At 49.1% G+C, this 16176-nt stretch overlaps 1 protein-coding gene across 1 annotated transcript; it reads left to right on the top strand.

The window, feature by feature from the left end:
- The first annotated feature begins 3678 nt into the window (after positions 1 to 3678).
- Positions 3679 to 15639, top strand: LOC147730734 (uncharacterized). Its single transcript, XM_086954107.1, has 3 exons — positions 3679 to 3735; positions 13970 to 14318; positions 14594 to 15639. Exons 1-3 carry the CDS (start codon positions 3679 to 3681, stop codon positions 15604 to 15606), a joined length of 1419 nt encoding a protein of 472 aa, XP_086810233.1. The 3' UTR covers positions 15607 to 15639.
- The last annotated feature ends 537 nt before the right edge of the window (positions 15640 to 16176 follow it).

Raw genomic sequence — 16176 nt, 5'->3', positions numbered from 1 at the left:
TGTGTATCTCTTCTCTCCAAGGTCTCCCCAAATCGTTGCATTTCAAAATTCACACTGGTCTCAAACTCGTGCCTACAGACTTATACCAAGGTTCTTACACAATTACCTTATTTCTAACTCTATCAGCTCCTATAAGTCAAGCATTTCATTCCATCAAAACAAATGTGAACAGACTGCTGTAAATAATGAAGAGTGGGGACTAAGGCCTTAATTTTCAGAAAAAAAATAAAAACAGTTTGAAGCCTTGACCCACTAACGGATGTATGACATTACAACGCATGCTTTTACATCACATGCTTTTACAACGCGGTTTTTACAACGCATACCATTACAACGCATAGTGCTTTGGGGCGCTGGATAGTGAATAGTTTAATTTACTATTCCAACTCCAGTCCCCGTGGATAGTAGGGAAGGTGTTGGATAGTACATTAAACCTATTCCCTATCCTAGAGCGCCCCCCAGCGCAATGCGTTGTAATGGTTTGCGTTGTAAAAGTTGCGTCGTAAAGGCACTGCGTGGTAAAAGTTGCGTTGTAAGTGATGTTTCCCCCCACTAACACTTCTGGATGACACCAAGGTAGTCAGAGTATTGAAGTTGGCAAGATACTCGAGTAGCTCCCGCTAGACATGCTTGCAGCGTGTTGGTTGGTGATGCAGGCTGTGCCTTAGAGTGTGTGTTCATGGAGGTATGTATACACGTGCGCTGTCACCAGTGGGATAGGCTGAGAATGGGAGGGGAGGACACAACAAGGAAAAAGCTTAAAGCAGTGACGACCTGAGCTGAAAAACAAAACCGCCCACAGAAAACCAGCAGAACAAGAATATCTTGAGATCTTTCCTCAAGTGCCTGCGACGGGTAGTCTGGCAAATGATTGTCAGAAGCTCATTCCACAGCCGTGGTCCAGGCGCGTGCAACACCATTCCTTCTCATCTAGCCTTCTTGAACTGTGGATTCTGCAGCAGAGCCATGACCTGGACCATTTGGGATAAGGAGGGGATTCTGCCACCTCAAGGTCTGAAAGAAAGGAGGGACTGCCCTGGAAGAGAGCCCAATGTGGGAATCAGCCACCCTTGATTCTGAACCAGTTGTTTGACCAGGATCTAGAGCACAGACCACCTTGTTCCTGGGATGTGGTCAAATACCCAAGCCCTACAGACAACCTCACTGACATTTAGTTTTTTTTCACAACATATTTTTATTGTTGACAGCCAACACAGTACAAGGATCGTACAGGGTACGTAGATAGGGTGATACATATGAGAGTCAACATTTTCAGTAATAATATAGGATGCTTTGCACAGAAAATAAAATACAGGGAAAATTATACGTAAAGAAAAGAAAAATGAAAATGAAAAACTACTGTGTCACATTGCCTTTGGTTAATGAATATAACAATCCTGAATATAGAGAGAGTCACAGTCACATTGAGTAAGAGCACCACCATAACAACTGTTCGTCAGTATGAGAGGGGGGAGGAGGTTCCAGATACAATCCCCTGTAGACAGCCCACCTTTTCCAAATTTTGTAGTGCTTACAGCTGCATCCCCTCGCCTCAAAGACCAGGAGTTCCAGGCTCATGCAGAAGTCAGACCCCTTTTCCACATCACAAGCGACTGTGGAGACTCGTCTTTCCAGACCCGGGCAATATCTCGCTTTGCCAGTGTGAGACCCAGAAATAAGAGGTGACGCTTGTATCTATTTCCCCCGTTGTCCTCATTAATATGCAGCATGGCTAAACGCGGTGAGGATGCAATGTGCCACCACAGAACCTCCAACAGGCACGTGAACACCCCCCTCCAGAATCTCGACAGTGTTGGACAGGACCAGGCAGTATGCAGGAAGGTACCCTCCATGGATTTACAGCGTAAGCAAAGCGGGGACGCGATGAGCCCAGCACACCACAATCTGTGTCTTGTAAAATAAACTCGGGGTAAATATTTAAACTGAATAAGACGCAGACGTGCCGCGATTGATGCATGGGGATTCTAGAGTCTCCACCCAGTCATCTTCCTCTAATGGACCTAGGTCCTGCTGCCATGTCTCTCTAGTTTTGTGCAGGGTAGTAGGGGTATTGTTGATAAGTGTGTGATGTATTTTTGTTATTTTATGGTCCCCAAGTCACCCATGAAAACCTGAGTCTCGATGGGGTTGAACTCAGGAATCTCGGTTAGATGGGCTATATATAGGGTAAAGGAATGCCGGAACTGGAGATAGCGGTAGAATTGCGTGCAGGGCATGCTGTATTCTGTTTGTAGCTCAAGAAAAGACTTGAGAGTGCATCCGTGCACAAATGTCCCCACTGTATCTATCCCAATGGCCTCCCAGCCCTGAAAGCCACAAAAATGTCTCAGCTGTGGTAATTGTCCATTGCTCCATAGTGGAGTTTCCCTAGTGAGTCTCCCCCACCAGCCCATCTGATGGAGCGCCGAAATCCAAATTCTGAAGACCGTAACTGTAGCGGGTGGTAGCTCTCGAAGCAGGGTCATTGAGTACAGAACCATGTGGAGAGCATTAAAGCCAACGTTCCACAGCAAAGGCCGGATCCTCGCAGCTGCCATACCACCAATCATTGAGGACGAGTAGATGAGAGGCCATGTAGTATGCCTGAACTTCGGGAATGGCTACACCGCCTGGGGTAGGTAGATTGGAAGCAGGACTTCCAGGCCACTCGCGATGCACCACTCCCCCAGAGAAAATTGACCAGAATAGCATTCAATTGGCAAAACCATGTTGGTTTTATTGGATAGGGATGATTCTGCAATTGATAGAGGAGACGAGCCAGGGAGATCATTTTAAAAATAGCGGACCTACCAAAGAGAGATAAGGGTAAATGAGACCACACTCGTGCCTGGTCGCCTACTTGCATCCATAGGGGGAAAGGTGTTTAATCGACGCCAATGCCTGAGATGATGAGCGATATACTTCCAGATACCTAAAGCCATCTGGAACCACCACCACTTCTCGCCACCAGTCACCCAGCCGATCTCCGCCCTGCAGTGGCCACAAAAAGGACATGTCTCAGTTAATTTAGAGGCCAGATGTTTCGCCAAAGATCTGCATAATACGGAGAAGGCGTGGGCCAGACCGGTCTAGGTCCATGAGGAAAAACAAGACATCATTCGCATAGAGCGCTATACGGTCGGATATGCCCGGCGCCCATTTAAAACCGAGCAGCTGCGCGTCTATACGTATCCAGGCGACAAGCGGCTCCATATCAGGAGCGAAAAGATAAGGGGAGAGCAGGCAGCCCTGACGCTCTAGAGAAACTCCTAGAAACCGAGTAGGCCACTCAGACTGAAGCAGTTACGTCAGTGTAGAGCAGACGGATAAGGCTCAGCAATCGGGGACCGATACTCAGACAATTGAGCAAGCCGAACAGATACGTCCAGCTGAGAGAATCAAAGGCCTTGATCATGTCTGCCAACTGGAGCGCAGCACGGGTATCAAGTTTACTAACTGCGGGGATAGCATATAGGCACGTCTTATATTGTGGCATGTAGCGCGGTTCGGCATGAATCCTGCCTGATCCAGGTGGATTAGCTATGTAATATATGGGACTAGGCGGTTGGCAATTGCCTTAGGTAGAAGGTTAGCTTCCACATTAAGCAGAGAAATCGGGTGATAAGACAGATAATGTTCCGGTGGATGACCCGGCTTAAAGAACACGACGATCTCCGCATGCCGCTAATCTGGGGGAAGACCGTCACTCTCCCAGGAAGCCACCAGTGCCACAAGGTAAGGCTTTTAGAGCTGGGTGATATTTCTGGCAGAGCTCACAAGGGTAGCCGTACGGGCCAGGTGCTTTACCTGTTCGCATATCTAGTAGTGCGAGCAGCAGTTCATCCACCGAAAGGGGGCGTCTAGCGCATCTCCCGCTGTATCGGACAGTGCCAGGGGAGGAAAGTCATCAATACATTTCTGTATGAGGTCGGCAGGCAGTACTTCCTGGGGGGCATACAGATCCGCAAAGTACAGACAGGGCAAAGCTGTCTGCAATGGCGGATGGGTCAGTGGCAGCCATCCCATCGGGACCCCGTATACTTGGGAGCGTCTGAGGGTGCAGTGTCTGCTGACACAGGCGATGCAATAGGGCACTGGATTTGTCTCTCCATTGGTATATCGGCTACGGGAGGCAAGTGAATATAGCCGGGCTTCGTTTAAAAGTTAACTGGCGTATGTCTGTGGTACATATAGCAGTTGCCTGGCCGCAGCCTGGTGAATGATCAGACAACCCTCTAGGGAGGATCTTAGCCTCGGTCAACCGATGTGTGTGTGCACCTGAGAGGAAGATGTAATCTAAAGGAGAGAAGAATGCATGGGCAACAGAAAAATAGGTGTGCGCATGTATGTTGGGGTGTACAGTCCTCTACAAATCAACCCATCCCAAGCCATGAACTAGGGGCAATAATTTGGAGTCCGGAGTCTCGGTAACTCGGGCCACAGCATGCCACCTATCTAGTGACGGGGACATTACACCATTCCAATCCCCCCAACTAGAGTCAAGACTGAAGGAAGGTCAGTCCAGAGCATCAACAATTTTTCCACTAGGGATCACGAGAGGGGGGGCTTACACACTACCTAGAACGATGGGTTCCCCATAGAAGGAGGACGCCCATCTTGTCTTGCTTTACCTGGTGCAGCACGGCTCCACATTTAATCTTGCCGAGGAGATCATTGACATTCCAACTAAGGACACGAAGCTCTCTATTCCCAGCCCCCAATTCCTGTGACTTAGATGGTAGTGGCACAGGTACAGGAAATGAACAAAGTGAGTGATATTGCCAGTCTCAGGAGCACATATAGTGGAATACCTAGTGGCAGTGACATAAAACATTAGATAATTTAAAAAACCCAACCCCTCCCACCCCACCCAATACCTCAAAACCGCAGAAGTATCTGTTATGGTGGGTGTCGCACCACTGCCCCAACGGGGCATGGCACAGCCACACACCAACAGTTCCCCATAGAACAGTCCCCCAACAGACAATATGTCCTGTAATACCCTGTGAAACCCAAGAAGGCTCTCACTTCTGTCTGGGTTTTGGGTGGCTCCCAAGCCAGGATGGTTTCAATCTTGGGTTGTAGGGGCGCCATCTGGCCGCTCCCAACTTGGTGTCCCAAGTACACCACAGAACCCTGCCCAATCTGGCACTTACTCGCCTTGATCGTGAGGCCTGCTTTCCGCAGCGCCATCAACACTTCCCAGAGGTGGCACAGATATTCCTCCCAACTGACACTGAACACTGCGATGTCATCCAAGTAGGCAGCACTGAATTCCTCCAGTCCAACCAACACCTGGTTGACCAACCTCTGAAAGGTGGCAGCGGCATTCTTCATCCCAAAAGGCATAACCCGGCACTGGAAATGCCCATCTGGTGTGGAGAATACTGACCTCTCCTTTGCTCCATCAGTCAAGGCGATCTGCCAGTACCCAGACGTTAAATTGTATCTGAACTTTGCCGCACATCCCACCGCTGCCACCAATGTTAGATTAGGGGTGTCTCTGGTTAGCACAGGTAGGTACTTGTGACAAACAGGGACCCTCTCCTCTAGTCAGGGAAAGGGGATTACACACCTAAAATAACCCCTGCTCACCCTCTAGGTTGCGTGACGCGAGCAGTCAAGGCTTATTTCAGAGGCGTTGTAAGTTAAGCAGGTGTGACCACATACAGTAACCCAGTGACAACACTACAAATGGACACCACACAGGTTTTATATCAAAAATAAGTATACTTTATATAGAGTTACCACAAGACCATGAACGACAAAAATTAACACTATGATTACTTTAAGATGGTAGATTAAGCTTAGTTCAGTTCAGTTCTTAGATGCGACACTCTGCGTCAATGTACCTTAAGTTGCATTGCGCTTCCACGACAAGCAATGTCGCAGCGATGGGAAATGCGGCAAAGTTCAGATACAAAGAAATAAAGATGTGAAGATCTTCCAGATGCGGCACGCTTTTTGGGGATGCGAGAAGCTCTCAGTTCGATGCGTGGACTGCAGCGGCGACACCCTTACGATGCAACGGCAGCAGCTCCAGCGGCGATGCTCTTCTCTACGATGCGTGAAGCTTCCGCTCGATGCGACAACTACAGCGGTGACATCCAAGATGCAACGGCAGCAGCTCTGATGGCGGCGCGCTTCTCGGGGATGCGAGGGGCTCTTGATCGATGCGGTGCAGTGCGACAGTTCCAGCGGCGACACCCTCCTTTTCCGGAGTTGGGACAGCAGGCACAGCGACGGCGACACGCTCCGACCTCGTTGTGAGATTCTTCTCCTGATGCGGTGTAGTGCGATATCTCCAGCGGCGACACTCTCCTTCTTCGGAGTTGCGACGGCAGCAGCAGCGACTGCGACACACTTCCTCTTCGTTGCGGCACGCTTCTCTCCGATGCAGTGCAGTGCGACAGTTCCAGCGGCGACACCCTCCTTTCTCCGGAGTTGCGACGGCAGGCACAGCGACGGCAACATGCTTCTTCTGGTTGAGTCGCGCTTCCAGCTCCTTGCGACACGCAGTTCCTCAGAAGGCCCAAAACAGCAGCAGGCACTTTCAAAGAACTCTGGGGAGCTGGGGGGTGAAGTCTGTTGTCCCTGAGACTTCAGCAGGAGGCAAGCTCTTTCCCAAGCCCTTGGAGATCCTTCACAAGTTGAAAGGAAAGTTACAAAATTCCTTTCTCCTTCCTTTGGCAGTAAGGCAACCACTGCAGGCCAATCCCCCAAGCAGCACTTCAGCTTGGGAATAGTCTCTCCACAGTTTCTTCAGGTTCCTCTCCTCAGTAAAGGTTTTTTCTTGTAGTCCAAAGTGATCTAATTTCATGGGATCAGGTCCCAATATTTATACCCAATAATTCTTTGTTCTCTGAGGGGAGAGGGGCCTTTGCCCAGTCCAAACCAGTTCTGAAGCACTCTGTTTACCAGTCTTCTCCTTTCTTTTCACAGTGCAGGGCATGCACATCAGATGCCCCACATGAGGTGGAGCCAGCATTGTGGCAGGCAAGTACAGTCCTGGAGCTCTCTGTTGACAGGACTCCTTCTCTTCCTTCAGTGTGCAGGGCAGAGACATCAGCCGCTCCCCAGGGGGTGGAGCCAGCATTGTGGAAGGCAGGCACAGCCCTATTCAGAGGGCACTCTCCCTCCCATCAAGATGCATCTCTCTATTCACCACTGGGTGACTCAGTCTGTCTCCTGGAATTCCCCAGCCCTGTCACTCACAGAAACCAGACATAGGAATACACATCCTAACAGAGGCAGGTTTGAATGGTTAGACAAGCAAATTCCTACTTTCTAAAAGTGGTATTTGCAAACACAGAAAATTAAAATAAACTTTACTAAAATATGTATTTTATTATTCTGAGTTCAGGCATGTTAAACTAAAATGTCTACCATGTTCTCTGAGCCTGTTAGCATTATAAAATGTAACAATTCTAACAGCCCATTCTGACCTATGGAGAACAGGTAGCCTTGCAATAGTGAAAAATGAAAATGGCTGTAATTCACTATAAGGACATGCCACACACACCAGGGCTTGTCCTACCTTATACTTACAATGCACCCTGCCCTTGGGCCTACCATAGGGGTGACTGATATGAAGAAAATTGAAGGTTTAGGGCCTGGGAAGTGGGTGCACTTGCCCAGTCAGCATGACAGTACCAGACTGCATGCAGGCTCTGCAATGGCAGACCTTAGACACATTTTACAAGGCTGCTTCTGTGGGTGGCACAACCAGTGCTGCAGGCCCAACAGCAGCATTTGGGTTACACGCCCTGGCACACTCAGTGCACTAGACTAGGGTCTGACAAGTAAACCAAAATAGACAAACATGGAATCACTAACCCATAGATCAATTTACAATAGGGAGCACTTGCACTGTGGCACTGAATAGCAGTGGCACAGTGCCCAAAGCATCTAACACAGCAGAAACACATGAGGCAACAGCAAAAATGGAAGGGAGACCCATGCCAATGGTGCCAGGTCTAACAGGCCCCAATACGAGTATAACACAATCTAAATAGGAATATAACATGACAAATGAAGAAGAGTTCACCAGCCAGTCCGGTCCGCCAAAGGACATTGTTCGTTCACTCTCCAGAATGTGACAGCATTGAATCTTGTGGATCTCCATCCACTCTGGAGCTGTAAGCACCCTGAGAGTATGAGCGTTGCTGCACCAGTCTTGTGTAGTCAGGAAAGATAAGGATGTGATGGGAGTTATACTGGAGTTTGCCCAGTAGCCTGGCCTGTGTGAGGACCGCATCTCGGTCGTGAAAATTGAAGAACCTGGCTATAATAGGTCGAGGCCAGGCCCCCAGAGGAGGCTATTGCAGCAGAGAGCGATGTGCACGTTCAATTATGAAATAGTTAGACAGGGACACCTGGAGGATCCAGCTCATAATCCACGTAGTGAGGAATTTTTCCACATTGTTATCTTCACAACCCTAGGGAAAACCCAGAAAGCAAAGATTGTTCTTCCAGGCCCTGCCTTCGGCATTCTCCGCTCGGAGTGCGAGGTCCTTACTGATAGATTCCAAAGGGGGCACATTCTTACTCACTGACATTTTTAGAATAACCGAGCACTTGCCAGTGTTTGAGGGGAGTTTCAAAACCCACTTTATAAAAATAAATCACAACAAGCCCCCAAGTCAAAATGCTGCCGTTCATTATTCATTCAGTATTCATTTTGTTCCAGGTGTCATGAATTTAATTACAATGAATTCACCTGAAATCAAATGTATTGACTCGGCCATGCTTTTGTATCATCGAGGGCTGACTCATGTAATACTGTGTGTTTCTGTTCTACCTAAATCGCACTTGGCTTTTGTTCGGGCAATAAATCCTACATGCTTCAGTGTTTAAAGCTGGATTCTGAAGGATGCCCACATCCTCAAAAGATGCCCTCCACTGGCAGACTGTGAGACGTCTGACGCCAACTAAAGATTCAAGGACTTGCCTCGAGAGATGTTCAGCTGCATGGTCCATGCCTCTTGGCATCGGCCACACCATGCCATTCATTTGCCTTCTTTCATTTTAGCACAGCTGGTGTTCAAACTATTTTCTAAACATATCTTGTAATTAGAATATCATTTTTTTTAAATGGGAACCTTTGTAGTAATCAGGCTTTGGGGATGAGATTCAAATAACCGATCAGCTGCCACTTATAAAGTGTTTCCAATCTTCGTTACTATTGTTTATCAAACTCTGTATATTTCTTTTTGTAAATTACTGCATTTAATGTATTCTGCTGCACTGATCTAGTCATGTTTTGCATGAAATTCTATGCACATTAGTATACATGCTGACACCTTATGTTCTGGTGTTGCTCCTCATAACACTGACATAATAAGCAGTTAATAATACATGTAAACACAATTTGTCCTTCTCCAGCTGCGTGCTAGGACCTAGGGGATCATTACGATGTCGGTCGGATTGCCTCTGCCAGGCTGGCGGTAGCCACTGCCGGCCTGGAGGAGGCAATCCACCCGACATCCACACTAGTTCCCCCCCCCCCCGCCATATTAGTGTGGCGGGGAGGACCACGGCGGACGGAGAGACCGTCCGCCACTTTTCTGCCCCGGTCGCCATGCGGCCGGGTCGGAAAAGGAATAATATGGTGGCGGTGTCTATCAGACACCGCAAGCCATATTATGATGTTTGTTTTTAGGTGCCTTTCCACGGCGGCAATGCCGCCACAGAAAAGCGTGCGGTCTTCACTCTGGCCCTGCGGGCCCCCAGAGTGAAGGAGAGGTGGGTGGTGCACACGGGGGTACCTGTGGTTCCCCCCTGCATTTGTATTTACAAAGCGGCAGGCACCGCGCGGTGCCTGCCGCTTTGTAAATGCAAATGCTGAAATGCATTTTTAGCATTGTGGCGGGCGGTGCAGAGAGCACTGCCCGCCACAATGTTAAAAATACAGGATGCGCCAGCCACTGTGGCGGGCACATCCTAATACTCCCCACGGGACCCCCGCCCTTATGGCGGGCGGTCCCTATTACCACGAGGATGGCGTGCGGGCAAAATCCGCCCGCCATCCTAATGACCCCCCTAGACTTCCTCCAGTACTTTGAGCCAATCAATGCTTGCTCTGTTCCAACAATCAAACAAATATTGCATGTTTCGGCACATAAATAATTCTGCTCCTTGCCTTCCTCCGGGCTTTTAATTTTCATCTTGTTAAATGTGGATTTACATATATGGTAATTCCTACTATGGTAGTATACTAGTAAAGCCAGATTACAACAAACTGTGCCATCTTCTAAGAAATTGTCTTAATACCAAGAGTTATATATGTTAAACTCTGCAGAGGCTTAACATCACATCTCTCCTAAAGCATAGACAACCTGCTTTATGCCCGCTTCCTGCACTAGCCAACTCTCCGCATGGCCCCTTCAATGCAGCTCCGGATTTTCTATAAACCAATCTGCCCCCGAATAGAAAGAGCTAATTGGCTAATTGTCTTTCCAAGGAATTAAATAGTTCCAGAAAATATTGGTATTTTCCAGATGAAGTCTTGGTCCTCAACCATTTTCAAGGCATCATAAACAATTGGCGCACAGGGACAGAGACATTAACGTGCCGTTGTCTAGTCTGTCTTCTTTTATTCGCTTCCACCGCCTGATTTATTCCTCCGCCCCATCACTGGCTGCCCCTTTCTTAGACACCACTTGGATGCAGAAATACATGATGCAGCAAATATATCAACAGACTCCGCCAGCGTCACTGAGAGACAGAGGGCCTTGGCGGGACATGGCAGATTAAATCAGGGAGCAGAAAATAGCTGCCACTAAAAGAAGAGCTGCTCTAAAAAAAAAACTGAGGGATATTTTCAGTGGGAGAGGAATGTGTCAGTGCTTTGTGGTGCTGGCTTTCTTTCTTGTGTAACTACCGTCAGGGGCACTTGGGCTAATGAGCGTCATCTGGGAACAAGGAAGCTGGTGCTCCCTCACCTCCCTGGCTGCGGAAGAGCACCTCAGCCCAACTCGCCTTATCGGCCAGTGGGATCAAGAAAGAAAGATGTGCGTAAAAAGGAAAACACGGTGGTGGCGGAGATGTGGGAGGTATGTGCACATTGTAAACCGAGAAAACTGAGTGCAAATGCTGGCTTCCACAGTCAGCCACATTGTTTGAGAGTGAGTAAATGACTTTTCAGCACTACAGCTTATCTGCTCAATTCTGTGGGCTTAGAACAAAATAGGCAGTAGTATTAACAGTGGATATTGAAACCTTATGGTAAGCATACAGGGTGATACAGAGCTGCAGGCCAGGTACAGGTTTTACACGGACAGGGGCAAGGCAAGTATTTTCTTACCGTGCAGATGATATTTGTAGGTAAATGGAGAGGGGAACGTTAAATTGGGAAATGTGGTTAAAAAAAGAAAGAATGAGATACATCTAGGGGAAGAAAAAGATACAGGAACAGTAAGTAATTAAGAGAGAAGCAATAGAATTCCAATGAAAAGAGCCAGGAAATCCAGGTGAATAATAGTTTTTTTGTGTTTCTGAGCATTCCTTTCACTAAAACATGCATTAACTTCCAGATTTTTCAAGTTCATTTATGCACTGAAGATGCTAAAATTAAGTGCAAAGATCCCTTCTGTGCTGGCGCAGGGATAGAAAACTGCAATATGATACAGCCCTTCACCTGCACTAAGGTGCATTATAAACCCAAGCTGCACCAACGGGTACAACACAAACTTGTTTAAACCAAAATGAAACTAAAAACATGTTCCCATCATGCCAACCAATTAATATACTAACCTATAGTGCACCAGATTTAGAATTAATCTCCTTTTCACAAATCAACATATGGAAACTGGCGCTGCACCAGCCTGCAATGAATATATGATTATACCACGATTTCAATTACCACGCATGGCTTTACCACGCGAATTTTACATCGCAAGTGGCTTTACCACGCTGGTATTTACAACGTAGGATTTTACTACGCGTAGAAACGTCTTACCTGCACGTCTTTCTCTACGAGCCCTTACTTCCATCCTCCATGGAAACAAGCGTCAAAACACGTATACCAAAATAAAAAAAGGACTGCTTTTTTGACGTACACGGCACGTCTTTGGGGGAGGCTCTTTCCTTTTTCTTCTTAAATTATGTTCGTTTTTTTTTAAAGTAACCTGCTTGTTATTTTTGGGGGGGGGGAACCCCCCCAGCCCCCTCCGAGCCCCCCCCCTCTGCCCCCCCAAGCCCACGCAGAACGACTTGAAGGAATACCACGTCTCCCCCCCAGCCCGTGGTAAAGACGTCGTGGAAGGCACCCTCGTTGTAAAGACGTTTGCGTGGTAAGTGTCACGTGGTAAACGTTAGTAGTGGTAATGCCTTCGTGGTAAATGATGTTTCCTGCCTACAATCCCCAACTACCTGCCTGTGTTGATTGTGCTGGATCTGTTGTTACATTTCCAATCTTTGTTTAGACTATTTTGGTTCGTTTTCACTTATTTGTGTGCTTTATTTAATCTTATAAATGAAAACAGTTAATTTCATAAAAAGGAGTAGGGGCTCATTCTGATGTAACCCCATTGCGGAAAGGAGCTGCCCGACCTTAGGTCTCTGTGGCCTTGCTAGGGGCCCCAGAGACGCTTTCCCACAGCCTTTTCATGTCAGAAAGGCTGACATGAAATGGCTGTCGGAAAGTGCCATCATAATCCCAATGGCTCCGCCGTCCTTGGGGTATTATCATGCTGGCTTTTGACCCTCTGACGGGCTCGTTGAGCTCATCAGAACCGCATTGGAATTCCCCTGCTGGTTTCATTCCGACCACCATCATCCTAACACAGAGGTCGGAATGAAACCTACGATATCAGGCGGTCGGAGGCTTTCCGCCCGACATCGTACCGCATTGGAATTCCCCTGCTGGTTTCATTCCGACCACCATCATCCTAACACGGCGGTCGGAATGAAACCTACGATATCGTGCGTTCGGAGGCTTTCCGCCCGACATCGTATTCAGGCCCTACAAATCAATTACCTTGTTTCACGCAGTGGCTGAAGGAGAGCAATCAAGCCTCCCTCTAAATGCATCAACCCCCAGAAAGCAGACTTCGGAATTGGATAGCTGGTTAGTGTAAAGAAACTAGTGTTCATCTCATTAATACCAAGGCCACGAGGGTGTTATTGTGCTTTATTTATACAAGCTATGCACATTTAAATACATAGTAATCATGTGCACTTATAATGAGAAGCAATGGTTTGTAGCAAACACACACGTGTGTAGTAACCAAAAAAGGGCAGCGTCCTCTGTACAAGAGAGGAGTGAAGTGCAAAGTATGAAGCTGGAGACCAAGGGCCCGATGTAGGTAAACGCGATTTTCCGATTTCAAAATACCGAGGCGGGCCGAATCGGTATTCTGAAATCGGAAAACGAGATGTAGGAAAAAAATACCGATTGAAAACCGATTCGGTCGGCATCGGTAATGAGATTCGGTACGTTCCGATTCAGCTCGGTCCGAATCGGAAATTACCGAATCGGCCAACAACGAATCGGAAAACACCGAATCGGCTACCACCGAATCGGATATTTCCGAATCGGCGAATACCGATTCGGTAAAAGCCGATTCGGTAAAAACCGAATCGGCAATCATAGACCCATGGCGAAAAAGCCCATAGGAATGCATTGCATGAACCGATTCGGCTTTTACCGAATCGGATAATACCGATTCGGATTTTACCGATTCGGTTTTTACCGAATCGGTAAAAGCCGACTCGGCAATAGGCGATTCAGCCAATGAGGTGGCTCCCCCTCCCCCACCCAAACAGGGAGTGGCAACCCTGGCAGGTGCAGCCAATTAAGAAGTTTCTAGAAGTTTCTGGAAAGCCTGCCTGAGCCCAACACACAGTTAGCAGCAGTGGGAGAAGGAGGTTGCAGACTGAGCAGGAGCAGGAGAAAATGGCAGATCAGGCAGGAAGCCAGAAGTCCTCCCAAAAGAGGAAGCCCAAATTCACCACCACAGAACTCCAGGTGCTGGTTGAGGAGGTGGTGAGGGTGCACCGCCAGCTCTTTGGCAAGCTGTCCCTCAACGTGCCAGACAGCACCAAGAGGAGATTGTGGGCCGACATCGCCCAGAAGGTCAATGCTGCTGGAGTCACCCCCAGGTCCATTGAGGAACTTAAGAAAAGGTTTTATGACCTCCGCAGCCTCACGAAGAGGAAGCTGGCCGACCTCCAAAGGCAGGCTGGACACACCGGAGGAGGCAAGAACCCGGCGCCACCCCTCACCGAGCTGGAGGAAATTGTCTCCAGCACCATCGAGAGGGAGAGCATCGTAGGGATCGGGACCCTGGACAGCACTGCGATGGCCACAGCTACAGGTAAGAAGCATGCGCATCATGACACACCCTACCAGACACCTCCCCATTAGACACAATGCATAGGCAAACACCAGCACTGTACTGTCACCAACATACAAGAGACAAGCATCATGGTACATGTAGTCAGCAGAAGTTAGCCAAATATGTCAGTGCAGAATCACAAGACAGGAAACAGTGTGACACGGTGTAAGGAGATGCAAGGACATGTGGAATGCCATAATTGTACTGACTGTAATACATCGGCACTCAGTTTACAAATGCTTCTTTGTACCTAGGGGCACCATCAGGCAGCACCACTGTGGCAGCAGAGGGAGCTTCGACTTCAAATACTGCAGTGGCAGGGCCGAGCACCAGCCAGCCTGGCCAGGAGGAGGAGGATGAGGATGAGGAAGGAGACACCCCAGGGCTTGGAATGGAGGGAGTCCTGGTGATTGATTTCCAGGCAGTGCACTCCCCAGTACTGCCCAGCTCACCCCCCTTGCAATTTTCACCATACAACTCCCCTACAAGGCAGACCATTCCGCCGACAACAGCTCCTGCCACAACCGTGGCCTTGCCACCCGTCCAACCTGTCGTGGGAGCAGGGGCTCCGGGACCGGCCAGCACCACACCACCACCAGTGGCACCCCAGCCCACTCAGCAGGCCGGAGGCAGCAGTGCCAGACGCCGTGCCACCACCACCACCACTGCTGCACCAGCACGGGAGGGCAGTGTGTTCCTGGGCCTGGAGGGCCAGATGGTAAAAATCCAGCGCCAACAGGCCAAATCCACCATGGCCTGCCAACGCCAGCTCCTGCAGCACAACCTGCAGATGGGGGAGTTGGTGAAGGGGTTCCAGGCTGTTGTGGACAGCAACAAGGAGGTGGCAGCAGGGTTGGGCAGGCTGACCACTGCCATCACCCACTCCTCTGCCAGGCAGGAGGAGCATGAGGTTGCGCGCAGGAGGGATGCCCGGGTGCTCAACCGGGCCATGGCCCGCCTTGCAGCGGCGACCGCACAGCTGTGCCATCGCAGCTCAAATCAGGAATCGGCACTCAGTCAGCATACAGCTGAGCTGACTAGGGGGATGGCCAGGATCACCACGGCCATGGAGGCCATGTTAATATCAAACGCCGCCTCCAATCCTGCCCTGGACCTGGGTGATGCTGGAGACAGCAGCAGCCGCAGCAGCCCGGCCAGCGCTGCTTCAGAGCCAAGGAGGAGCACCAGGCGATCCGCTGATGCTGCTGGCCATTCGGAGGGGGCCGAGGGACACCCCAGTGGGTCTGGAAAGCGGGCCAAAAAATAGGCTGGCAAGGGGGGATGAGCAAACCAGAACCCTGGACTTTATTTTCGTTAACAATCTCCATTATTTGATGCACATCAGTGCTGTAACTGTGGTGCATCATTATTAAAACTTTTTTTTTCCAAGCAACATTTAGCTGTCTTTGCATCTGTACTCAGTCAGAAATAGTTCTCAGTGATCTCCTCACGTCTGTATCTGCCATCACATGGCGTACACACCCCAGCTGGCTGTGTCAGTGGCACAGCTTCGTCGTCATCATAGTCCTCGTAGTCAGACAACTCCACCTCAGTGCCCTTCTTGACCGCAAGGTTGTGTAACATTGCACATACAGCTATGATCTTGCAGCAGGTGATGGGGGTATACTGCCTTGCACCTCCACTCTTGTGCAGGCATCTGAATCTACTTTTCCAGATGCCAAAGGTCCGTTCAACAACATTCCTGGTGCGTATGTGGGCCCGGTTATACCTCCTTTGGCTGGGTGTGGAGGGGTTGAGGTAGGGGGTGAGTATGAATGAGCGGAGGGCATATGCACTGTCGCCTGGAAGAGAAAGGGGTCACATTAGACACATGCAT

The sequence above is a fragment of the Lissotriton vulgaris genome, chromosome 2_1 (genome assembly GCF_964263255.1).
Source record: "Lissotriton vulgaris chromosome 2_1, aLisVul1.2, whole genome shotgun sequence".
Taxonomy (NCBI): domain Eukaryota; kingdom Metazoa; phylum Chordata; class Amphibia; order Caudata; family Salamandridae; genus Lissotriton; species Lissotriton vulgaris.
The sequence above is the reverse complement of the archived record's forward strand: the minus strand, read 5'-3'. Positions and strand labels throughout refer to the sequence as shown.

What these genes read in the sequence shown, in the direction of transcription:
- LOC147730734 (XM_086954107.1), top strand. Translation starts at nt 3,679, where the DNA reads ATGCCGCTAATCTGGGGGAAGACCGTCACTCTCCCAGGAAGCCACCAG. An exon ending in GAAGCCACCAGTGCCACAAG is followed by an intron (nt 3,736 to 13,969) that starts GTAAGGCTTTTA and finishes ACAGAACTCCAG; the next exon opens with GTGCTGGTTGAGGAGGTGGT. An exon ending in TGCGATGGCCACAGCTACAG is followed by an intron (nt 14,319 to 14,593) that starts GTAAGAAGCATG and finishes CTTTGTACCTAG; the next exon opens with GGGCACCATCAGGCAGCACC.